At 39.5% G+C, this 27,164-nt stretch overlaps 1 protein-coding gene across 5 annotated transcripts in view; it reads left to right on the forward strand.

Annotated features, from left to right (window-relative positions):
* Positions 1 to 69: 69 nt before the first annotated feature.
* Positions 70 to 27,164, forward strand: part of ANKIB1 (ankyrin repeat and IBR domain containing 1) — a 74,717-nt gene continuing 47,622 nt past the window's right edge. For 4 of the 5 annotated variants that reach the window (XM_020785248.3, XM_020785251.3, XM_020785250.3 and 1 more), the window contains exons 1-2: positions 70 to 222; positions 19,459 to 19,723. In XM_020785248.3, the coding sequence (XP_020640907.2) occupies positions 19,536 to 19,723 (188 nt within the window). In that variant the 5' untranslated portion in view covers positions 70 to 222; positions 19,459 to 19,535. Of the gene's footprint in view, positions 223 to 18,591; positions 18,682 to 19,458; positions 19,724 to 27,164 lie in introns of all 5 variants that reach the window. The other variant, XM_078378692.1, reaches the window with a different exon arrangement.

Raw genomic sequence — 27,164 nt, forward strand, 5'->3', positions numbered from 1 at the left:
AACGCCTGCGGTCCAACCCTCTTGCCTTTGTCCCGGGTGGACAGAAAGGCGGCGTGTGTGTGTGTGTGTGTGTGTGTGTGTATGAAACATAGCGGTGGAATTACAGGGGGCAAGGCAGCGATTTTTACCTCCCCCCGACCCCGTGAGTGGATGGATAGAGGCGCCGGCTGCGGGAAGACGAAGCACCGGGAGGAGGCGGGGAGCCGCTCGGGGAGGACGCCGGTAAGTCTTCTCGGGAGGCTGGGTCGAGGTCGGGAGGATCTCTCGGGTTTTTAGGTTGCCTGAGCGGTAAGCTGCCAGGAGTGTCCCTCCTATGGCCCCTAATTCTTAAGTTGCTGCTGAAAAAACCAGAGAACGCAGGGCGAGGGCACCGCAAGGCTCTCGTAGCTGGCTGCCCGGGAGGGAAAAGCCGTTATCCCGGGATTGGAGCGAGTGGAAAATGGAGTTGCACTTCTTTGTGTGGCTACTTCATCGTTTTTCGAGACTGGCCACACGCCTTAACACCAATGTGCCCAAATGGATCTTACTTGAATGTGGCCATTGGGTAATGGTTGCCTCTGTGCAAGGGGAGTTTACGCCTGGCTCGGGAGGTGCAGCACTTCGTTTTGGGTTGTAGAAGCAGCGATTTGATTTCGTCTACCAGCTTCCTCACTAGCCAGATAGCGAGCTACTTTCTGCATACTCATAGTGTCCTGGGGTTAATGATTGGGCAGCTGTTTTCTTTTTCCACTCGTATGTGGGTGGAATTACAGTCGCTCAGCTTTGGCGATTTTGCATCCAAAAACAAATAGAGATGGGTTGGCTCAGTTAAGGGGGGGGGGATGCAAGATGTGTTCTTTGGTATGCAGGGATATGTGCACAAAACTAATTGCAATCTTTACTTCACAACTGCAGTCTTTAATTAGAGGAGGTTTCTTCATTTCAGCATTGGAATGAATTGAATTTTGCCTGAACTGGACTTCTGCAAGATGCCAAGGTGACTTGTATCTCCAGATGCTCACCATGGAGAGAATCCCCACCCGTTTCTTTAAAAAAATTAACATAGTGGCAGATGGTCTCTCTCTCATCCCCCAAGTGTTTTTCATAGGGAGGAACACATTTTGAAGGAATGTTAAAGACAAGCAGACATCCCCTCTCCCTGTCACAAAAACACAGAGTTAGGAAGAATGTTACAGTTTGATTCAGTTTATATTGTAAGTTAAAGTGGGCTAATTGTGGTATGGAACACCACAAAATGTAAACTTTTGTCATTAGACTATCAGGGGCTTGTTAAATATTAGATATAATGGGCAAAATCCTGTTGCTTAGCACTAGATTAAGCCCATTGAATTAATGAAGATTTAATGAGACCACTCCTCCCTAGGTTCCATTAGTTCACATGGGCTACTCTGACAGTTATTTGTGCTAAAGTAAGTTGCAGTCAGTAGGCACACTTGAAGCAATGCAACTTATAGTTAACTCAACAAATTGCACTGATTCAGTGGGCCTGTTCTAGTGCAATATACTATGCGAAGCAACAGGACTTTGGCCAATATGTATAATATGTTAGTTGCTTTTCCTAGGGAGAGTAACTTTTTGAGAGAAACTGGCAGTAGACATAACACTTGATCTCTCCATTCCAAATCCACCTTGCAAATCATCTTTTCTATTGAAAATCCCCTCCCCAGGGGACTGTCCACTAGGAAAAGAAGCCACCTTCTTACACATTTGTGTCAACTATAATCAGTTTTTGAAACAGTTTAAATGGCTGTACAATGTTACAGTTTAAACAACTACAGTATAGTGGGTTGTTTTCTCAGGAAGTTGATGCATAGTAAATCATGGGTAGTAGTTTCATATAAATCACAGTTCAAAGACAAGAGCTTCAAATGGAAAATGAGATGGCTGGTGCATTCCAACTAAAAATCCTGAGCTCCCAAGTGTGCATACTGTATGAGTTTCTAGGATAAGCTTTGGAATGTAGCATTTACTTGAGTGAGGCATTGTGGGACAGTACGCTGCTTATACACAGTAATTCATGTGTGGCAGAAAATGTTCAGTGTAAGTATTGCACCTTTCTTAAATATTAGATTACTGGTTGATATATAAACTAGCAGTATAGTGAATGCTAATCATTTCTGTAAGTATAAATTGTTTCAAAATTAGGTTAGTTGAAATTAAATGAAGTTTGGTAGCATTGAAGTTTGTCTTGAACTGTGGGTAAAGTAAGTGAGCTTCAGTTTTTGGTTAAATGTTAATAATCTTACTGCCCTTGAAACATGCTAATAGATCTGTAAGAGATTTTATTCTAACTTTTATGAACAGAGGAATGACCTCGTTATTTTTCTAGTTATTTGCACTTTTTTTCACAATACAAGACAAAGGGGGTGTAGCTTACTAGCAAGCACTATGGTCACATGAACTGTGGCTGTCCCTTTTCACCTGGCTATAAGCACTTTAGGGTATACATAAAAGCAAATTATTTGAACAAAATGGAATGTAGATACTGCATAATAAAATGTGGTTATGAGCGGACCAGTGGGCATGACCTTGCACTCTCCGGCAGAAAAAATTCTGAGTTCTTTGCTCTTCAGTCCCTGGAGCTCTAAACATGGTGCCAGTGGCATTAGGACTTGAGTCACAGGACTCACTATCTATTTGGACTTGTCATACTGGTAACCTTTTTATTTTAATGACTTAGACTCGTGACTTGGAACCCATCCACCCCTCCTTCTTTCTGGGGGGAAAAATCTTGTTTTTAATAGGGACACGGGCTTGGGACTCGGGACTTATTACCAAAGACCTGTAGTTGGGACTTAGACTTGGGACTTGGACCCAAAGACTTGCCAACATCCCTGGGTGCTAGACAACTGAAAAGTTTTAAAGTTGTCAAAATTGAGGATGTGTTGTTGCAGAGTGGCACCAGGAAGGATCTTCTTCAGCAGCTTAACAAGGAATTGCAGAAGGATTGGACAAAGTGCTGCAGTCACAGTTTGAAACTGACAGATTTCCCCGTAAAATGGGCTAGTATAGAAATCGGTGCCAGTGGATGCCAAATATTTGGCATTGCTCAGTTTAAGACTCTGAGTGTTGAGATTAGGCTTATAAACAGAAGCTGCAGGATGAACCAAAGACTAACCATTGTTAATATCAAGTGAGTTTCTAACTATGGTTGGACATAGGTTTACAAAGTGATATGAAAACACTGGTGCAAATGTAGTTCTATTCATCATTGGTGCCAAAACTGAATAGGTTGTGAACAGAGCACATTCTGTCTTCATCAGGGTAGCATATTAATAAATATTGTTTGTGAGCAGTGAAATAGCCAACTTTTCAGGTTGCATAGTTATTTGTATGGTGAAAATCCTAGTAGACTATCAAGAGCTGTGGAAGTCTCTCAAACTGGAATTAATGATAAACAAAATAATAACTGATGTTCAGTGTAAAATAGTGATACACGTTATGGCTCATAATCCACGTGCATTATTGGGACTGACTATTGAAAATATTTTGGTGCCCCTGAAAACAACAGCTCTGTATGTGGTGCTTCTGCAGCCAAATTGTATACTAGGGATTACTAAGGAAGAGATTGCAAATAAAGGTATCCCTGTTGTGATTCCCCTGAGTACACATGGTACAATTCTACACCTCTATGTGTAAGAAGAAATATTTGTGACCTGCTGTACCCAGTATCCTATGCCATTAACCCAGCTGACTGGGGATAGCAAGAGAAACATTTGAAGGGCCATAGTTTACAGTAACCTTAATCTTGTAGGTCTTGTTTGTCTTCCAACAGTATGTTTTACACATCTTCTATCCATTCATTATCACAAATTAGTCTGCCAGATACATGAAGTACAGTGGTGCCTCGCATTACGAGCACTCCGTTTGATTACGAAATCGATTTACGTCGATGTTTTTGCGATTGCAAAAGCGATCGCAAAACGATGTTCCCTATGGGGGAATTTCGCTTTGCGATGATCGGTCCCCTGTTTCGGTATTGGCTGCCCATCCGATTCCGCATCGATTTCAAAGTGTTAATGCTTACCTATAAAGCCCTAAACGGTTTAGGACCTCGATACTTGGTGGAACGCCTTCTCCCACCAAGATCTACCCGTGTCACTCGCGCGAGCCAGGAGGTGAGGCTGAGGAGCCTAACGCCGAGAGAGGCCCGAAAGGAAAAGACCAGAAATCAGGCTTTCTCGGTGGTGGCTCCTCGGCTTTGGAACAACTTACCCCCTGAGATTCGTGCGACTCCCTCACTGGGCACTTTTAAGAAACAACTAAAAACACTGATGTATAGGCAGGCCTTCCCAACAGAAAACCCTTGACGATCTTTTTCTTTTTCTTTTATTTTGTTCCCTATCTTCATCTATGTCTTAGTAGTAATGTCTTCAAATTACATTGTTGTTTTTATTGTAAGCCGCCTAGAGTGGTCTAATATGATCAGATAGGCGGGATAGAAATAAAATAAATAAATAAATACATAAATCGCAACGCGATGATTTTCACATAGCTGCTCGGCGGTTTCAAAATGGCCGCTGGGTTAAAAAATGGCCGCCCACTGTTTTCTGGCACGGATTCCTCGCTGCACGGGCAGCGAAAATGGCCGCGCTATGGAGGATCTTCACTGGACTGTGAGTTTGAAGCCCTTAGGAACGCATTAATTGGGTTTTAATGCGTTTCTGTGGGCTTTTTAAAATCGCATGACGACATTTTGTTTTACAGCGATTTTCGCAGAATGAATTAACATCGTCATGCGAGGCACCACTTTATTATACAGGCACAAGAAGGGAGTTGAAAATGTTGTTGCAAAACCTGTCAAGAAGTCTGAGCAATGCACAAAAGGCCTTACATTGAGATCCCAAGTGAAAAGAAGATCCATTGAAGAGGAAGATGTTCGATTGGAGTGGGTATGCCCAACAGTTGGTGAACTAGATGCAAGATAAAGAGTGTGCAGCTCCAAAAGTGCAACTATTTTTTGTAAAACAACCAAGAATCTAAACAAAACTCACTACTTTTTGTAGAGAGCTAGCATAGCCAGTGTAGTATAGTGGGTAGAGTAAAGGACTAGGACTCAGGAGACCTGGGTTCAAATCACTCTTCGGTCACGGAGGTAGAGTTCAACAGATAAAATCAGTTCATAAATATCTTGCTTACCTTGAAAGTCGTATTAAGAATGGTCTAAATTGGTTCTGACTTGATAACGAGTTGGTCTTGACTTGACATCACATAACACACACAGGGAATTAGCTGCCTTCTATACTTCCTGAGTCCAAATCTGATAGTGTTAAATTTTCATACAAATTCCAGCTCAGCAATTTAACAATAAGGGACTGCCTTCTCTTAAGTATGCAAAGTTATAATACCTACAAAATGTTTAAGGGGATTAAAACATTCTATCACTGGCTTCTATGTGTTAACACTTTCATTGTTTAGCCCCCAGTAGTGTATGCTACAAAAATATGTTAATCTGCAGGATGGGGCAGGCTAAAATGGTTGTCCATTTGAAATGTGATGTTAAATCTTACTAAGAAGTTATATTAAATTTTAAATGCCAGTAAGATGTAGTAGAGAAGACTGGTTCATCTATAAATGAGAGCATGAACGTGGATGGCTGCTCTTTTGAGTTTCAGTTTACTGGCCTGATTGCTTGGGAGATAAACAGTCTTGTACAAAGACTATCACAGTTTCGCTTCTTGTAGATATATCCTTTTTCTACAGTAGTGTTAAGAATACAGTATTAGTGTTTTGTCCCTGAATGAGCACTGTCAGTGACTGCATATAAGCTACATATAACTATGACATCTATAGCTATATGTAAAAATGACAAGAACTTTTCTTTTGAAACTCTTTGTATTCCACACTCCTAGAAAGACTTGCTTCCAGATATAGCCACTGAGGACTTACCTGAATAAAAATCTTTTTGTTAGTTTGTGTTCAATTAAGAGATGCTGAGCGAACATGGTACTGAATAGCAGGTTCTTTCCCCTTTAGTCTCTGGGGATAAAATAGAACATTGGGAAACCTACTAGAATGCGAAGCATCTGAATTGCCCATTTCATATGTTTCGGAGAATCTTCTCTTTTACAGAAGTCATTCATATGGTATGGCATGCTTTCAGACAAGGAGCATTGTTTAGAGTGTGAATACATGAATACTGTATACTGTGATACTTTTAGCTGATAACATAAACTCACTTGCAGTATGCTTGTCAGCTGTGTGAACATTCTGGCGCAGAGGAAGTAGATTGTGTTTTTCTGTATCTGCCAATATCTGAACTCTGAATCTTAATCTATTCACATTAAACATACAACTGGATTGCTATGTCATTTGTATATTAAAGCCCTGAATATGTAAAATTTGTCAGTTTTCAAACTTGCTAGCATGCTGAAAGTAAAAACCATTCAGTTTTTGAATAGATGGCTCTACAGCAAGGTAGATCTGTAGGGTTTTATAGAGTTAACACTTGGTGAACTATACTTATATATATTGCAACACAAAAACATGTGTGATTAAGGTTATGTAACAAATGTATAAAGCAGATTACCTAATGATTGTTACTCTAAGGCAAGTATATCTTTCTAGGAGGGATGAATTACATATAAGAGAACATGCCTCCATTGATTTTAGAGGTCTTTTCGAGAGATGAAGGAATGGCATAATTCATAGAACAAATTTTGTTCACTTCATCTCTTGTCAATCTTCTTTCATGTCTGTAGAACAGACCAAAAGCAAATATTGGTGAATAAATTGAGTTGAATCCCTAGAAGAGCTTTTACAGTATCTGTTCTTGTTTGGTCTAATACATTTTCTGAACATTTTCTAATAAGAAAGATCAGGCTACTTTCCATGGTAACTTTGTTTTTGAAAATTATCCAGTAACACTAACTACAGTGGTGCCTTGAGTTACGACCAATTCGACTTATGAACAGCTCCGGTCACAAAATTTTGCTTCTACTTGCGACCGGAGCTTCCACTTACGAACAGAAAAAGGCAGGGGGAAAAGGTGGGAAATTCAAGTTACTAACTGTAGGTGGTGAAAGAGGCTGCTTCTTTGTAACTCTTTCGCCCCGACAGTTAGAGTGAGTGGGATCTAGGAGGGACTGCCTGGCTTCTGCTTTTCCATGAGCATGTGTGTGTTTGCAGGGAAGTTTGGGACTACCTGTTAGTAAGGTGCTGTTTTCTGCTTTTTAAAAACTGTTCTGGGTATTTTTGCAGCATGGTTTTAGGGTGGGGGTTATGTTTCTGTGCTGTGATGGATCTTGGGGGCTTTGTTTTTTGGGTTCCCCCCATTTCAATGGGTTTTTTGGGGGGGTTGGTTGCTTTCTTGGTTTTTCCCCATTTCTGATGGGTCCTGCATGCTTCCCTTGCTTTCTCCTTTGTTTTCTTTGCATTTTTGACCTTGTCCCTTTATTCCCTGTGCATTTCCAATCTGCTCCGTTTGTTTTCTGTGCATTTGCAATGGGTCTTGCACGTTTGATTGCTTTTCTTTTTCCCCTGCTTCAGGCGGAAGGGATTAATCTTTCGTCTGTTTTGAAGCAACAAAAATCTACTGGTTTCTTTGAGACAAACATGGAGCCCAAAACTGAACCCTCACAACTTGTAGTCTTTCAGGCTTGCCAGCTAAGAGATTTGGTATTTGAGCTGAGAAATGAGTACAACATTAAAGGAATAACTAAGGACTCTGAAGATGGGAACTTGGGATCTCCACATGTCATTGGACTATTTCTCGGGAGAAGTGTGATGGTGCGTGGAACCTGGGGCTGTGCTTCATCATTGGCTATGTTACCTAGAGTTGCTGGCGGTTGCAATCCCAACAACATCTGGAGGACTCCTTTTTCTGTCCCTCCCAGGAGTTTAGTTTTAGAGTACTCAAGATCAAATTCCTAGCAAGCTCTTGTTCTTGTAGGAAATGGAATTAGCAGTGATTCACATTGTCATTTCAGGAGTATGTTCTTGTAAGAAAACGGTACCAAGGTTCTTGTTAAACTGTACGCGTGTGCGCATGTCTCCGTGCAGCTGTCTTCCTCCTCCATGCAGCAATCATGTTAGGTTCTGGTTGAGATGGAACCCAGCATGCAGGGGGTAGAGGTGCAAGAGAAAGAGGGGGAGACCTTCCCAGCAGAACTGAAATTTAGAGGGTACGTTAGTTGGTACCTTTGGGCACCTTAATCTCAGAACCTGTTAATCTCTAAGTAGTGTTTCCCCATAAGGGTGAAGAAATTTTCTCATTCAAATGCAAATTAGCTTTCCTTTGTTTTCTTATCTGTCAGGAAATGTGGTACGTATTATCTTCCATCTTTCCTCCAGTATCCTTTCTCACATTATAGTTTTGGTTGATAGCTGTATAAGCAATCATTGATTGATTGATTTTGATTTTTATCCTACCTTTCCTCCCTACTGGTGACCCAAAGCAGCATACCCCCCCCAAAAAAAATCAAAATTAACAATTATTTATTACAAGACCTCCCCATCTCAAATGCCTCCTGGCTTTTTAAAAGCTTCTCTAAAGAGGTATGACTTCACCTTGCAACAGAAGGAAATGAGGGAAGGAGCCAATCAGAGCTCCTGAAGGAGGGAGTTTCATACTGTGAGATCAGCCACAGGAAAAGCCATCTCTTGAATCTTCACTAGACATGCTTATGAGAGTGGTGTGACTGAGAGAAGACACTCTCCTGAGGATCTTAATACACTTCGGGGCTTGTATTAAGCCCCTTACATCTTAGATTTCAGATAGCCTGAATCTTAAGTTTTAAAGGGCTGAATAAGATGTGACCAGCACTTTGAATGCCTGGAAATGAAGTGGCACCCAGTGAAGCTGTTGCAGCAGTAGTGGGGTGGGTGTGTCACATGAGCATGGCAGTCAGTTCTAGTCAGCAGTCTGGGTGCAATATTTTGCACCAATCAAAGTTTCCAAACCGTCTTCAGATGCAGCCCCACATAGAACTCGTCACATTAATCCAAACCAAGGCATCTGTGACTGTAGCCAATGCAGGCTTCTCAAGGAATGGGCACAGCTGGCACTAATTCTGAATATGCAAACGTAACTCTGGCTACTACTGAGACCTGGACATTAAGGCTCAGAGAGGAATCCATAAATATTTCCAAATGGTAAAGTTGAGTTTTCAGAGGGAGTATAACTTCATCCAGCACAGGTTGAAGCTCTATTCCCTGGTCTGCTTTTTACTAACAAGGAGCATCTCTGTCAAGAAGAGGTTCAGACTGATTTTGTCTGTGTACACCTGGGGTGACAATGTGAAAATGTTTTGATTATTCCCTGCAAATGGTGCCAACTGCTTTCATAAGTCTTGCAAGTGCCAACTGTGTGAAGTAGCACATTATGCATGTTTTTGTATTTATAATACAAAGTAATTCAGTGCAGAGTTACAAGTCATGTGAACATTCTGCATGTTATGACAGTTTTCACTGCAAGAAAACTTCCAAAATTTCAACTTCTGTGGAGGCTAGATGACATAGGTGTCTTCCATGCATTAATAGGAAGTGGCAGTATCTAAGGTTTGGTTTGCTACCACTCAAAGCAGCAGTAGCAGCCTCTGCTGCAAAGCTTACGCTTCACCACTTAGACACAAGTTAACTGTGTTGTATCATTTTTATTTTTTATTTAAAATATTTTTACCTTGCTTTTCTCCTTAAAACCATTCCAGGTGGTTTACATTGTTAAAAGGACAATATTTAAAAGCAAAAACAGCATATAGTAAGTATACAGATATTTAAATGGAATTAAACAAATATTGTACTAAAAATGGTAAATACAATCAAGACTGAAAACACATGACAGCAAAGCTGAGACCAGTCTGGCATCCTGTGAGGAGTCCCAGAGTCTTGGAGCAGCAACAGAGAAGACCCTCTCCCATGTCTATCAAAAAAATTTGTCACGGTGATGGGACAGAGATAAAGGATTATTGCAGTACCCAGACAGGCTCATAAAGGGAGATGCAGTCCTTGAGATAGCTTGGACCCAAGCCATTTGTTGTACGCTATGCTGGATATCAGTTTGTTATAAAAGATGTAATAAGTCAATTTTAGCATGTATACGAAACAAAAACAACACATCTTGTGACACCTTTAGAGCTAACAGATTTATTTCCTTGTGTTTGTGTTGCAATACACTTCAGTTTGGTCATTTAACATACTAAAAAAGAATGAACCTACCTCACATCCTTTTAGATGGATATTTTTTATAAGTCTCTTATTTATAACTACTTTTTTGAGATTTTAATGTATAATTCAATAATGATGCGTATGTGTTTAAAGTAAAATCTTGCTCTGTTCAGATCTAATAACACTTTATATCTGATATGATTGCGAATTGCAGTTTTCAGGTAAATTACAACAGTTTTTTTAGGTAGCAGCAAATGCAGATAGGATGAAAAATGGAAAGTGAGGAAATCACATCTGGGAAAAGAAAGAAATGAGGCCCAGCTACATGGCTATTCATTGTGTACTGTAGTATTGCTTGGATGTACTCTGAATCTGCCTTAGGTAAAGGTAGAGGTTTCCCTTGACATTTAGTCCAGTCGTGTCTGACTTTAGGGCACTGTGGTCATCCTCATTTCTGAGCCGTAGAGCCAGTGTTTTGTCCATAGACAGTTTCCGTGCTCACGTGGCCAGCGCGACTAGACACGGAACACTGTTACCTACCCACTGAGGTGGTACCTATTTATCTACTCGCATTTTTACATGCTTTTGAACTGCTAGGTTGGCAGGAGTTAGGACAAGCGACGGGAGCTCACTCCATTGCATGGATTTGATCTTAGGACTGCTGGTCTTCTGACCTTGCAGCATAGAGGCTTCTGCGGTTTAACCAACAGTGCCACCATGTCCCTAATTTGCCTTAGCATGTACTAATTACAATATAGATATGTGTGTGTATTTATATTTGCCATGGCTATCAGTAATAAATTACAGATAGCAAAAAAGAGATAGGAGCAAGAGATGGGGAAAAATGTGAGTTTAGATGGAAGACTGATTATAAAGGCTAAAGAAATAGTAGAAGACAACATGCAAGATAGGTAAAATAATTATGACTGCAGTTCAATGCACAATTCCCCAGGAATAAGTCCCATTGTACAAAAGGGAGAAACTTTAAACCCAGGATGTAGAAAATATATACTCTTTATTTCAGTAGAAAATGCTGGACACATTTCAGCCTATCAGCTTTCTTGAAGTGGAGTGGTAACAGCCTGAATAAGGATAAAAAGAACTAATTAAGAGTTAAAATAATACACCCTTGAAGAAGACTGAGGCCAAAATGGGCCAGGTATTTTATACTGGAATAAAGAGTATATTTTTTCTACATCCTGGGACTAGAGTTTCCCCCTTTTTCTGACCTAATATTTCAGTAGATATATCAGTTCCTTTTATTATAAATAGAATTGTCCTATTTTAAAAAAGTAAGCAGTGGTATCTTGTGCTGCGGTCACGAAATGAGAAGGCTGATATGTTAGGTGATCACCACATAATTAGGATAGCAAATAGTCTTAGAGATAGAAGCTAAAGAAGTCAGCCACACACAGGGATGTCTGCCAGATGGGCGACTACGAATGCCACGCTCTCCTTTATTACTTTAGCAAGCTCACAGATATTTGACAGTATACACATTATTGGCAGAGTTCAGATAGGACAGTGGTTACAGGGTGCCAATTAGATTGGTCAAAGACAGGCTTTGAAGTTAGCTCTCTATCAATGTGAGAAGGAGGAAGAATGGATAGCCACGCCTCCTCTCAGAAACAGCTGTGACATCATCCAGGAGAGTGTTCTCTGCAACTGTAGAATCAGCCAACAACTTAGCAACCTTGGGGAGGGGCATTCCCCCACAATCTTGTAAGTAACATATTAGTGAAAAAGAATAGTAGAGTTCTGATACATGAGAAAGGATAACAAAACTATGCACAGATTTTTCCCCTAGCAAGCAACTTGTAAATGAAGTCTTCATTGCTGCTTATTCATCATTTATAAAAGTTGAAATGACTTAAAGCATTACTGTCAAAATCCTGTAAAGCAGATGGAAATTAATTAGGGTTCCATTTTTTAAAAAAATCAACTCCAAGTTGGAAAAGAAAGGTTTAGCTTTGCTTGACTGATTATTTCTGGAAAGGTTAGGGGCTGTATTAAATGGTCACATGCAGAAAAGGGGGTGCTGTGTTTAATTCTCTTTTCTTACCACCTGTAACTTCCTGACCCCACTGCCAACCCTATCCAGAGGATTTTAGATATCATGAGCTGTGTTCTACTGAATTGGGTGCAAAAAAGGAAGCATCCAAAATCAAATAAAGGATACATCTTACATCATTGTGGGTTTGTAAGAGATTGCACTATCCTGTGGTTTTCAGATGATCTGCTGTGGCTAAGTAGAATAACGAAGTTGGAAGGGGCCTATCAAGTCAATCCCCCGCTCAGTGCAGGAATACAAAGGATGCATGTCAGGTAGTTGTCTAAATTTTTCTTGAGTGCCTCCAATGTTGGAGCACTCACCACCTCACCAGGTAATTGGTTCCATTGCCATACTGCTCTAACAGTTAGGAAGCTTTTCCTGATATTCAACCAAAATCTGGTTTCCTGTAACTACAGCCCATTGTTACGTGTCCTGCAGATCCTACCCCTCCTCTACATGACAGCCTTTCAAGTATTTGAAAAGTGCTATCATATCTCAGTCTTCTCAAGGCTAAGCATGCTCAGTTCTTTCAGTCTTTCCTCATAGGGCTTTGTATCCAGCTCTCCAATCATCCTTGTTGCCCTCTTCTGAATTTGTTCCAATTTGTCGGCATCCTTCTTGAAGTACGGTGTCCAGAAATGGACACAATACTCAAGATGAGGCCTAACCAGTGCTAAATAGAGAGGAACTAGTACATCACAGGATTTGGAGACTATACTTCTGTTAATGCAGCCTAACGGCCTTTTTTTGTAGCCACATCACGCTGTTGGCTCATATTCAGCTTGTGATCTATGATGATTCCAAAGTTCTTCTTGCAGTAATGCTATGCAGTAGTCATATACATGAGTTGGAACCATGGACCGTGTATCACACTCACAGGTACATATATACAGTATTTAATTCCTTCACAAATATATGGGAAATGTTCATAATCAGTCATATTGGTATGAATTCCTGTGTTCCTGTACTGCAAAAGCACATTGATCTAGATTACATTATTAATGTTACTGATGCTACATCTCTTTTAGGCACAGTTTTATATAAGCCAGGGGTGAGGAAACTGGACTTCCAGATGTTTTGGCTTGTTCCAATTATTTCTTATAATTGATCATGTTGGGTAGAGGAGATGTCACACGCCGCCTGTCTGATACTGATGTCAAACCTCCTTTAATCTTATGACTTGAATATTGAGTTAATGGACTCTTTTCACCACAACGGGAATAAACATGAATAGTCTTCACTTATTTCCTCTCTTTCTCTTTCACTGGCCTCAACCTTTAGCTGTTTCTATGTATGAATATAATTAATCCTTCACTCATGCTCTTCAGCAGCCTCCATTGCCCTCAAATATTAAACTCAGCACCATTCCGTTTGAATATAACAAATAAGGTTTTATGAAAATAAGTGTTAAAAAGAATGTTCTTTGTTCATAGACTTTAAATTCATTCAGCATAGTCCTTTGTTCTATTACCTTCTCTCCTGCTCAGTCTCTTTCTGACTTCTTTCTCAAACCTCAGACCTTAAAACCATTCTCTCCTGATTTTTCCACACCAGACTCCTTTATATCAGACTCAAAACTGAACTTTCCAGCGCACACACTCCCCATGCTTATCTGCTTTCTCTCCCAGCCAATGAAAGTAATTCTTACCAACATTCTGCACTCCTCACTTACCCCCTTTCATCACATACTTAGAAGCAATACATTTAAATATGGCTTAGCATCACAGGAGGTGATGGAAGATATAGGCCAAAACATCTGGAGAGGCAAAGAATCCCCATCCCCTAATGTAAAGGGTAGCATGAATATACACTTCTGTATATACAGAGTATATTCTGACATAATCTTCAATACCTTCAACCTTTTGCTGTCCAGAAGAGATAATTTGCTGTAATACTTTGGCCTACAGCCAAGGTTTTAACTAATTCAACTCTCTTCAGTCCAAATCCAGTAGCAGTGTAAACTTTATTAATTGTGTAGGTAAATTCCTCTGGAAATTATTGGAATTATATGTTACTCTCTACTTTTTTATATACCACAGTAAGCTATCAATTTAGAGTTTGTGTCCTAGAATCAAAACACATTTGTTGTTTAATTGTTAGTCATGTCTGACTCTTCATGACTCCATGGACCACTGTCTTTATTAGACCAGTAAAATATAGTAAACATACAGCAAACACCATTACATTCTCTTCAGGTTCGTCATTATTAATCCATACTGGGGGGTGGGTGGAAATATCAACCCTTTGTCTCCAGTGTTGTTATTTAGTCATTAAGTTGTGTCCGACTCTTTGTGACTCCATGGACCACAGCACGCCAGGTCCTCCTGTCTTCCACTGCCTCCTGGAGTTGGGTCAAATTCATGTTGGTAGCTTCAATGACACTGTCCAACCATCACGTCCTCTGTCGTCCCCTTCTCTTGCCCTTACACTTTCCTGACATCAGGGTCTTTTCCAGGGAATCTTCTCTTATCATGAGATGGCCAAAGTATTGAAGCCTCAGTTTCAGGATCTGTCCTTCCAGTGAGCTCTCAGGCTTGTTTTCCTTTAGAATGGATAGATTTGTTCTCCTTGCAGTCCAGAGGACTCTCAAGAGCCTTCTCCAGCACCACAATTCAAAAGCATCAATTCTTTGGCGGTCAGCTTTCTTTATGGTCCAGCTCTCACTTCCGTACATCACTACAGGAAAAACCATAGCTTTGACGATTCGGACTTTTGTTGGCAAGGTGATATCTCTGCTTTTTAAGATTCTGTTGAGGTTTGTCATCGCTTTTCTCCCAAGAAGCAGGCGTCTTTTAATTTCGTGGCTGCTGCCACCATCTGCAGTGATCATGGAGCCCAAGAAAGTAAAATCTCTCACTGCCTCCATATCTTCCCCTTCTATTTGCCAGGAGGTGATGGTACCATTGGCCATGATCTTAGGTTTTTTTTTTTTATGTTGAAGTTCAGACTGTGTTTTGCACTCTCCTCTTTCACCCTCATTACAAGGTTCTTTAATTCCTCCTCACTTTCTGCCATCAGAGTGGTATCATCTGCATATCGGATATTGTTGATATTTCTTCAGGCAATCTTCCTCCAGTCCGGCATTTCACATGATGCATCCTGCATATAAGTTAAATAAGCAGGGGGACAATATACAGCCTTGTATTCCTTTCCCAATTTTGAACCAATAAGTTGTCCCATATCCAGTTCTAACTGTTGCTTCCTGTCCCACGTATAGGTTTCTCAGGAAATAGATAAGGTGACCAGGCACTCCCATTTCTTTAAAGACTTGCCATAGTTTGCTGTGGTCAACACAGTCAAAGGCTTTTGCATAGTCAATGTTGCAGAAGTAGATGTTTTTCTGGAACTCTCTGGATTTCTCTATAATCCAGCACATGTTAGCAATTTGGTCTCTAGTCCCTCTGCCCCTTCAAAATCCAGCTTGTACTTCTGAGAGTTCTCGGTCCACATACTGCTGAAGCCTACCTTGGAGGATTTTCAGCATAACCTTGCTAGCGTGTGAAATGAGTGAGTGAAATGCATGAGTGAGTGAAACACATTAGCCACATTGGAATGATTGTATTTTGTTGCCTTTTGGATGCACAGTGTAATATGATGAGGGGATTTGAATGTGCCATGGAAACTAAGAGCACTATCACCTGGAGGATAGACTTATAACGGGACCAGCCAATATGGAATAGTCAAGGCTGAGACAACAGATTAATAAAGACTTCAGCAGAAGGGAACTGATAGTTGAAATAGTGATGGGGCAGACAAATTCTTGAACAGCACTGAACAAATTCACTGAACAGCAGTAATAGAAAGTGACATTGGTGGAGGATCTTTCATAGTCAGTGACACTCAAGCTAGCTCTTATTAGTACCATCCAGAAAGTGAGAAAAGTAAACTACTTCTGAATATTTTGTGCCTCAAAAACATTGATGGGATAATTCAAAATGAGAAAAGAAATAGAAGGTACTCATCTGCTGGAGAAGAGCACAGAATAAGTACAAATGGTACTTGCTGATGAAGCAACTGGATTAAAGCTGAAAGGACATCTAGATGCTGATATACAGATAGGCCAAAGGAAAATCCAGAGCTACATAACATACACAAATTCAATATTTTATAGTTAACTTTTACAATTGTATATGAAATGCCTGTGGCATAATATGGACTGGTTACATAACTGCATCAGTATCAAAGGAAAATTAACCTATACTATCTATTTGATGAAGATTAAACTGTAATAAACCTGTATATGGAGTATGATCATCATGATGCCAATTTCATAAAATTATTCACATTTTCTCTCATTAAATGCTTTGATTTGCTGCCTCTCTGCAGAACGTTTTGAATAGGCAGAAGCATGTTACAGGTTGAGAAGTATAGAAATATACAAGATCTTCCTTTCAGCAATCTTACTGTCAGAGTTACTAGAAGCCAGTGTGATCTAATGAACTTGAATTATGGGAAATTCAGACAAAAGGAAATATTTCACACAGTGTGTAGTTGCACTGTGAAATTTGTAATTATGGTATGTTCACCAATTTAGCTCTAAAAGGTGAGTGGTTAAATTCCTGGAGGGTATTTGTGGCTATTGGTAGTGGCCTCCACAATCAGAATCAGCATACCTGTGAATACTGTCATTTGCTGGAAAATAGAATTCTTGCTATTATGTATTCTGTTGGCTTCTCACAGATATCTGACAAACTTCTGGGAGAGCAGAATGCTGGACTTGATAGGCCTTTAATCTAATTCAGTGAGGCGAGCCTTCTGATATTACTTCCTGCAGCTGAACAGGTGAATTGCAAGAAGAGATAGTGGGTGTCTGGATGTTGTTTCCCTCCCAAATTGGAAAGTACTGGGACTGTCATGACCATAGACACCCCTGCTGCTGCATCTGCAGATCTTTGGGTCACTAATAAACTTGCAGAAGTGGAATACAGAGGTCTTGTCAGCAAGCAGCAGCTTCTGTTGTTATGTTCGGTCAAGTTCAATCAACTTACAGCAACTCTAATAAGGCTTTCAAAGTAAATGAGATATTTATGAAGTGGTTTTACCAGTTCCACACCCCCAGTGAGTTTCCATGGCTAAGTGGGAAATTGAACTCTGGCTGCCTGAGTCCTAGTCCTTCACTTTATCCACTGGGTATGTAGCAGCTTCTTATCACTATGAAAAGCTGCTCACTAGATCACATCCAAAATAATTTGAGTAATCTCTCTATTCTTTACTAATACTGTGCACTTGGGAGAAAACCTTGGTTTTTAAAAACTTTATGCAAATATAACCAAGAAGCATAATTTTCAGTATTATTATTAAAAGTTGGTTATTTAGCCAGCATCCAGAGAACCATGTACTGTACTGTACTGTATTTAGTTCCATATGCAAATGCTTTTTTAATGCAGATAGCAGTATATACCGTATTTTTCGCACCATAAGACGCACTTTTTCCCCACAAGACAGGGGGGTGGAAAGTCTGTGCGTCTTATGGAGAGAAGAAAACAGATAATATTTTCCTGCTTTCTTCTCCTAAAAAACTGGTGCGTCTTATGGAGCGAAAAATACGGTAGTTAAAATTAAAATCAGGTTCCAAATATCTTAACTTATAGGTTTGTTGCTGCCTTATCATTACTCTAAGAATACTAATAGTAGGAGAATTGCTTTCAAATTATTATTTTGTTTTAGGTATGTAATTGGTTTTTCAAGAATACTTTAGAAGCATTTCAGCTGTAAAATAAATCTGTGCTTGGGAAGCACAACAGTAATCTTCATATACAGCTTTGAAGATGAACTCTTTCAGTTATTGTGTTTCTGTTACTAGAATAGGTATTGTTTAAACATGTTTTCTCAAGACGTTCCTGTAATTTACAGATTTTAATATAAATGTGCTCTTGTAGACTCTTAGCAGTCCTTTTTGTTCATAGCAACTTTCATCTTGTGCCTTTCTCTTTGTCTTCCTTCATCCTTGTCTGTCTATTGCTTTCCTTTGCAAAGTTCATTGTCAGTGATTGCCATATGTTTCATAATCTAATCAAAGTATTCAAAACTCCTGTTTTCTGTCTTCCATTCTCTAGATATTTTTCTTCTTTTTCCCGTCTTCATTTACTTCTGCCTTAAATCTAGTTTAAAAAAATAATTTGGAGCTAAATGCTTTATCTGCACCACAATCTTTTCAATTTCCCAGCATCTTCCATACTAGTAAATGGGCTGACTGACTTTCTGTTGGCTGCCATCAGAATTCAAAGGACTTACTGTTTTTATCTAGATGGCCTTTTTGGGAAAATAGTATGGGGGACTGTTGTTAAACCTCTTGACATGTGTGCCTTAGGTCTATGTTTTCTGCCATGTATCCAGTCTACATGGAAGAGTGGAATGGTCATCAGGTGCTTTAGGATACAATGCTATCAGCTTGCTGATAATTCTTCCTCTGTTTCTATTTTCTGTAATTCCAGTGAACCTAGGGAAGTGCTGAAAAAATATTTAAAATCGGTAATGGTTTGGATGAGAGCAAGAAACTCCCATTCATGTCCCATAACAAAATGGTATGTGGTTTACCTAACCAGGGTGGTGAGATTTAGGACAATCTGGATGGGGCATGCTCCTTTTAAGATTAGTATTAGAGTATGGGAATTTTACTAGATCCAACCTTGTCTTTGGAAATCCATGTGGTTTCTGTATTGCAAAGCATATTGTACCATCTGAGACTGGTGTGACAGAGGCAATCCATTCCAGGAAGAAATGTTGTGGCCATACATACCCATTTTATGGATCATTTTAATGAGTTGTGTCAATTTAACTTCATGCTGACATCAGATGGTGAAGAATGATTTCTGTTTTATACTATCACACTGCCCTTGTGATTGTAATTGATGGTATCACTCAACTGGTAAGAAATGAAATAGACGTTTGTTGAAACTGCACTGCAGTTTAATTGATTTGGCTTAATAAGTTTTCCCATCCCCAGGTTATCTTTTACCTTCAATTCTAATCTCTTTTAGTTTACCATTAAAATGCTGTAATTTTGGATGTGTGTTGCATATTGGAGGAAGAGGTTGAAGGAAGTATTTCTCTTATGCTTGTTCTATTACTTGAAGTGCAAAGTCCAAAGTGTGTGTTTACAAATAATGTTTTACCATGTTTATATAGTAAAGATGTTATAGTTTAACAGAGTAGAAGTTAAACTATGTACAGTTTCTCTCTTCATATAAAGGCAGTTCATTTTAAATTTTGATTTGCTTGAAGAATTCCATTTTATCAGTGCTGGATTAACTCCCCAATGGAAGTTGTCAAAACAGTTTGAAACTCTTTGTTACTTTCAGATTGCAAACCATGTTACTGACCTGCATACCAAGTGATTAAAGGGACACGAAAGAAACCCAACCTCATTAATAACAGTATGGGAAACACTACTACGAAGTTCCGCAAAGCACTTATAAATGGAGATGAAAATTTGGCCTGTCAGATTTATGAGAGCAACCCTCAACTAAAAGAATCTCTGGATCCTAATATTTCCTATGGAGAGCCTTATCAGCATAACACTCCATTACATTATGCTGCTCGGCATGGCATGAACCGAATTTTAGGGTGAGTATTGTTATTTTATTCATAGTTCCCTTACATGTGCTAAGCAACATAACTTGCGTTTATGTTATTTACATAATGGCAAATGTATAGTAGCTCTTTAAGTTGCATGGGTGTTTGGTTTTTTTTTTTAACAAAACCAGTTTATGAGAGATTTGGTCTTAGCTTTATCAAATGGTGTACATAAATGCCAAAATATAAATCACTTAAAGTAAATGGGATTTTTAAATGGTTTCTGATATGACATGGGTGCTATAAAATCATTGTCATCATCTGCAAGTCCTTCTAGTTATATGCATTTTGTCTATATTCTATTATCCTTATCCTTAGTCTCTGCGTTGCCACATGTATGGGTTCTACACCTATACCAAGTAGAATTTTGTAAGTGTCTAGGGGTGTAAGAGTATTCTGGCTCCTCTACTTTAGCAGGGAAACTCTAGGCTTTGAAGTTGGTTCAAGGACAGGAAGAACACCACTTACCTTTAATTCTTTTTGATAGCTTACTTAGCAATTTATAAGGCGGTGTGAAAGGAACTCCTTAGAAGTTCCTCTTACCCACTCTTTTTTTTAAAAAAAAAACTTGCTTGGTTATAGCTGAGCTCAACATTTTTGAAGTATTTCATGATTAGTTTCTGTAATAAACTTGTGTAGAACTAACTTATGTGGAAGCTCTCCTTCCTATCATAACAATATATAATCATTATGATGTATTATGTTCACTGAAGTATTATGTTTATTTGTTCTTTTATTTGTTCTGTAGGTGTATTACATGATTGCAGGTCATACTTTTGATTTAAATAGAATTAAGGGCTTGGTAAGACAATCATATAAAGTTAACCAAATGGTTACATTAGTAGGAAGTTAAAGTTTGTCTGGTTAAAGTTGTACAACATTTCTCCTACAAAAGGAACAGTAAGGAGAGAGAGAGCATACCTCAGAACAAAAAGAATTGGAAAAGTAGAAAATAAACAAATGAAAGACAGGGTCAACAAGAAATGGGTTAAATTTGTTATAAAATATTGTTCTCCTGTTAATGAAGCACCGCTGTTCCCTTGAGAGTAGCCCTTGAAGATTTGTCTTCCCTTAAAGATTTTCACTAGTTATAGAATTGTGTGCCTAGTATCCTCAGACCATTTTATGCTTGTATGAACTTAGAAGTCTTCAAAGAGTCACTGCTGATCCTTGGAGAAACTTAGAAAAAGGGAAAGTTGACGCAGAGAGTCATCCTGTGATTCTTATCCTCCTTACAACTAATAGCTTAAGGCCACAATGACTTTGCAGTGTCTAAGCTTAAAATTAAGTCTCCCAGTTCAAAGTCCAACTATTTATCTCCTCACCATTCCTGTTTTATCATATTGAAAGTTTTAATCCACTTTGAACAGATTTTTGTCCTATCATGGTACTTATGTATGTGGAGTGTGGTAGCAATGCTGACCTTCTGGAACTAGTGAAACACATATTAGGAAGCAAAAAAACGTACTTGCTTTTTTAGGGAGCAGGAGATGCATGGAGTGATTGCATGGCATGTACCACCATTCTGCTTGTGAATAATACACCAGGGTTTTCCAGATTTCTGGAGTTAGTTGTAGGGAAGAATCTAAACAGAGATCCCCAACACCCAGTCCATGGCCTGGTACAGGTCCGTGGCCTGGGCCAGACTGGGCCGCCAAGAGAGACCTCCCAACGCCTGACCCCCACGCACTCACTTCCGTGCTGCCCATTTGCGCCAGCGCGTGCACCTGCCTGTGCGAGAGCGCCGTGCACTTGTTCGTGCATGCGCGCAAGCACAGGGGGTGCCCCCGCCTTCCCCAGGCGGTCCACGATCCAAAAAAGGTTGGGGAACGCTGATAAAGATACTAAGAAAATGTTGCTCAGAATCCTTTTATGTTCTTTACATATGTCAGCTTAAATTATGCACTGTAAATCTCAGTAGCAGATTGCTACTAGTTGAGGAGTCCACACTTGTATTCTTCATTGTGCACCATGTCACCTAACAGACAGGACAAGGAATACATTTGTCAACTCCCTTCACTAGTTAGAACTCACTTATACATGTATGCTGTTTGATCCCCTTTGAGGCCACCCCCAATTCCAGACTGACACACAGAGACAATTCTTCATTCAGTTTAACTTTTATTAAACTGAGCAGGCAATTGGTCAACAATAACCTCATTAGGTTCCCGTTCTTCTTCCTTTTAATGTTTGTTACAACTCATCATTAAAATAACTCTGGTTAACTTGTCCCCATAATTTCTTCCTATTCCTTGGGTCTTTCCAAGGTATCCCTTGTAGATTCAAATGCATCATTAGTGATGAGGTATGGAATATTGGTTGTGGCAACAGGGTTGATGGGTCCAGACCTCCATAATGTTCCACCTTCTCCTCTAACGTAAGACCCTTCTGGTTTCTGTGGGGGTGCCATTCCCAAGGTTGCTAAGTTGTTGGCTTAATCTACAGTAGAGGGCAAACCCTCCTGGATGACATCACAGCTGCTTCTGAGGAGCATGACTGCCCACCATTCTTCTTCTTTCCCATAGGTGCTAGAGAGCCTGTATAGAGCCTTTCCTTAGACCAATTATAATAGCATGATGTGTAACCATTGTCCTATCTGAACTCTGTAACCTATCTGTATGCTGTCCACTATCTGTGAGCTTGTAAGGTTAATAAAAGCACAGTCCTCCTGGGGGCAGGGCAGAATTCATTGGGAACCCATTCAGTGTTATTCTGCCTCTTCTACTAGTCGCCCACCAGGATCACTGCTGGGAGACATCCCTGTGTGTGTGGCTTACTTTCTTAACTTCTATCTCTAAGAGACTATTTGCTATCCTAATTATCTTGTGATCATCACAAAGCCCATCAGCCTTCTCATTTCATGACTCCAACAGGTTTCTTCTTGGGATGCTCTCCGTTCTCTTTGGGTTCCACTTTTTAGAGCAGCTGCCCTTTTTTTACTGTGCACCTTCTTTCCCTTTCTTCCCTCTTTCCTCAGGTTTACGGGGGGGGGGGGTTGATCTCTTTGTTGCCTCTTGGCTTCTTCCCAAGGTACCTTACACTTCTTTGTCTTCCTTGTCCATGGATTCTCCTTTTCTATTCAGTCCCAACATTTCAGTCCCAACCTTCTGATAGTATCTCAGTGGTGGATCCTTCTCTCTTTACTTTCTCCAACTCCTCCTATGACTTCTCTTCTGCTCCCTTTTAATCTTGTTCTTTGATCCCTTCGTTCTCTCATAGTTCCTTCCTCTCCCCTTGCTGTTCTTTTTCTAGGTTTTTCGTAACCTCCCAGTCACCAAGGGTTTTTGATTTCTCTGTTCCCTGTTTTTTTGCAGTTTCAGGACTGTTAGTTTTGGGCGGGAATTCCAAACTTGTATCTCCTAAGTTAAGTTCTTCAACGTGGTTCTCCATGTGTGAACTTGATGTTTCATATTTATTAGCCTCTGGCCTAAGAGAGAACAGCATGCTGACAGGGATGCTTGTGTCCCTCCCCCCCCCACCCAGTATCACAGTAACCCAAAGTCATATGTAAAAAACAAACAAACATGTAAAATAACTTAAGTCTAAAAAAGCGTGGTGATACTGTATTGCTTTAAATTATAGGCATAATAAATATATTTATCACTTTGACTATTGGATACCTACCAGTAATAAATGTGTATGAATTAGGGTGTGAAATATTGTTATTGAGTTTCATTTCCTTTTTTTTGAACAGTGTAAAAGTAAGATGATTAAATGCTAATTTTAGATATTTCATCTATATCTATGATTGTATCTCTAGAGTTTCATCATTTTTATACATGCCTTATCTGTTTTACTGTCTCATAGATTCTAGAGGTTTGTAATATCCTGTGAAGGTTTTCTCTACTCATCTCCATTTCATATTATTGCTTTACTTTTTATGTAAGCGTGGTGTTGTGGTCCACTGATAATATATTTGGAAATAATGGAAAGCATTATTCATGATCTCAGTTTATTGACCTGAATTAAAGGCCTGTTTGTCAGCTGTCATTAATAAAGAATTAGTTGCAGTCCAGACAAAGTTAAACACTTGTAAACAAGGCATACGAATTCTGAGAAAGTTTGAGTAATTCTTCTTGTTTTGAACAGATTAAAGGTTTATAGAACACCAAGATGCTCAAATGAACATTTTGTATAGGCATAAGAAGAATATAATGCATTAAGTTAACATTGTTCAGCCTTTCACTACTCAGAACCCACCTTTTAACTTCAATTTGCAACAGAGAACCTACTTTCAAATAGTTTGTGTAAATATTTTTATTTTGGTTCCCCTTTTTACTTCTCCATCTCTCTAAACCAGTTAAATTCCAAGCTTTTAAGAGAAGTGGCTGTTAAGTAGTTTATCTAGATTATGATGGTGATGCTTAGGTTATGACAAAATACAGTGGTGCCTCGCTTAACGATTACCTCGTTAAATGACAAAACTGCTTGATGATGAAGTTTTTGCGATCGCAAATGATGTTCCTATGGGTAAAATTCACTTCATGATGATCAGTTCCGTGCTTCGGGAACCGATTTTTCGCTAGACGATGATTTTAAAACAGCTGATCGATGACTAAAATGGCCGCCTGCTGTGCAAAATGGCTCCTCGCTGTGCTTTAGGATGGATTCCTCGCATTACAGGCACCGGAAAATGGCCGTCCTATGGAGGATCTTCGCAAAACGAGCAGGTATTTCGCCCATTGGAACGCATTGAACCGGTTTTCAGTGCATTTCAATGATTTTTTAAATTTCGCTTGATGAGGATTTTGCTTAACAGTGATTTGAAAGGAACAAATTATCCTCGTCAAGCGAGACACCACTGTAGAAGGAAGAAGAAACATAAATATGATGCAGTTCTTTTTCAGGACTCTGCTGCAGTGTTAAAAATGAACAGTGTAAAAGTTAATTGTGTGATTCTGTATCTTTAACTTGAATGTATTCCCACTGTGGTAACATGTGTGAGCTGTTTCTACATGTGGAACTCTTGCTTTAAATTGTGCATGAGTTATGCAGTTTGTTCTTGACATGTTACGGCAAAATTACATTTCATTTGAGACTGTGGTGCATAGGGGGTGCATAGGGTAAGTACTTCATAATGTACAAAGATACATAACATGGATTAGTATCTGTAGGGGTAAAAAATAGCTGTCATCTTTAGAATTATAACTGAGGTTGCCACATACCTGATTTGTTCCAGACTCAAAATAGTTAGAAACAGGAAGTTATAGTCTGCTATACAGCACAGTGAGGTAGCAAGCCACAGTCTCTGCCACAAGCCCAGCAAGGCGTGTAGGAAAGGAGATAACAGCAACAGCTTTTGTAGCTGGTAAGAATTCAGAAGGTCATTTAAATCAGTGGTTCTTAACCTTGGGTTATTCAGGTGTCTTTGGACTGCAACTCCCAGAAGCCTTCACCACCAGCCGTGCTGGCTGGGGTTTCTGGGGGTTGCAGTTCAAAAACACCTGAGTAACACAAGGTTAAGAACCACTGATTTAAATTACTGCTCTAGTTCCTTAGATAACCACCCTTTCTGCTCAGTTATGCATATGTGTAGATTTAATCTGCAGTTAATAGACTGGGATTCTGCATCAGCTGTTTAATGCACTGTGTTCTTCAGAAATAATGGCATTGTTAGCACATGTAAGCACGAAAATCATGGGGATATCTGTGCTTTTTTTAAAAAAAGAAAAGTCTTTTAATTCAGGTTGATCTCTTCTAAAGCAATTGTGTATAAGACAGCCTTAAAGTTTATAAGGATATTTAAGTACTGTATCCCTTGAGCGCTGTCTGGCTGTGATACTGGAGTGGATGGGCATCAACAGATTGAGACTGAACATGGACAAGACAGAGGTCCTTCGGGTGGGTGTCTCACATGTCTGTGGATTGGTTACCTCTCTCTCTTTGGGGGGGCGCTGCTCTCTCCCTTAAGGATGAAGTTTGCAGCTTGGGTGTACTTCTGGACCCAGCACTATCAGTGGAGTCCCAGATAGTGTCTGTGGTCCGCTCTGCGTATTTCCACCTTAGACAAATTGCTTAGTTATGTCCCTACCACCGGGTCCCTCACCATGTTGGTCCACACACTGGTAGTCTCAAGATTAGACTACTGCAATGCTGTCTACGTGGGGCTACCCGTGAAACTTCAACAGGTCCAGAACACCGTGGCCAGGTTCAGTTGAAGAATGTGTGCATATAATAACTTTTGTGTCTGCTTATCATTATTAAAATGGGACAAAACTCCCCTTTACCAGTTGTCAGAATACTCAGTAGTAGAAGAGACATTCTGTGGACTACTTTGCATTGTCAGTTGAGAAGAGAGGATGGTCTTTCAAAGCATCTTTTCTTTGCTTCACAAGAGCAGCTGATCTTTCCTGACAGCAGAAGGGCAGATGCTTCTTGAACAAACATACTAATTTATCCTAGTTAAGGCAGATTGAGTATTAAATAATAGAGATCCTTAAAACTTTCATTTTAAAACACATACAGCTTGCCTTTTCTCCTAGTTCAAGGTGACTCTTGACAGACCTATTAAATTTAACAGTTAAATACATCTTTACGATTTGAAAAAGGACATTAAACATATAAAAATAGCAGGAGAGGATAAAATTGCAGTAGCAATCAAATATTTAAAATACATTTAACAATACAGACATAGATTAAAAGAGTAGGTCAAAAGTTACATATATAGAGAGAAAGAATGTTTTCACTCGTTTCTAGGAAGGCATTCATGAAAAAATGACATGGTCTTCCCTTTAAAGGAATTTGCACAGCCTGGGTAAAGCCGTTGGATAGTACTCCTCCCTATTTTTGGTGATTTAGGAGGCTCTCTGAAAATGATCTCAGTAGGTGGGCAGGCTCACAGGGGAAGAAGTAGTCCTACAGATATCTTCACCTTAGATCACTGTGGTTTTAAATGTCATTATCAACCCTTTGAACTGATGTGAAAAATAGCAACACGGGAGCTATTTCAGCAAGGAAGTCACATAATCTCTCTATAAGGCCCCTATAAACAACAAGGCATTCTGGTTCAATGTAAGTTTCTGAATATACAGGCAACCCTTCTTAAAGCTGATTGCAACAGTCTAGACGTGGTTGTTTATACTATGAGTTAGTGTGACCTTTCTTGCTAACATTTTGTGTTTCCAAAAAAAATCTGTCTTGTGGCTACCAGGAAACAGCAGGCTCTTCATTCTGTCACAAATATTTTGAGAAAAAGCTTCCTGTATATATAAATACATTATTGGTACACATCATAGTCCAATACATAAGGTCTATTTTAAACTGCTTCAATGAGTCATATAGCAAGATTAGATTATGCAGAGAATTATCAAATAGTTATTACAAGACTAGATTACTAAAATGGAAATGTAATAATGTCATCTAATATAATAACATCTAGACAGCATAAATCAGGATTCCTGTAAAGCTTCATCAGATAGATTCATGAAGACAA

Source organism: Pogona vitticeps, chromosome 6 (assembly GCF_051106095.1).
Source record: "Pogona vitticeps strain Pit_001003342236 chromosome 6, PviZW2.1, whole genome shotgun sequence".
NCBI lineage: Eukaryota > Metazoa > Chordata > Lepidosauria > Squamata > Agamidae > Pogona > Pogona vitticeps.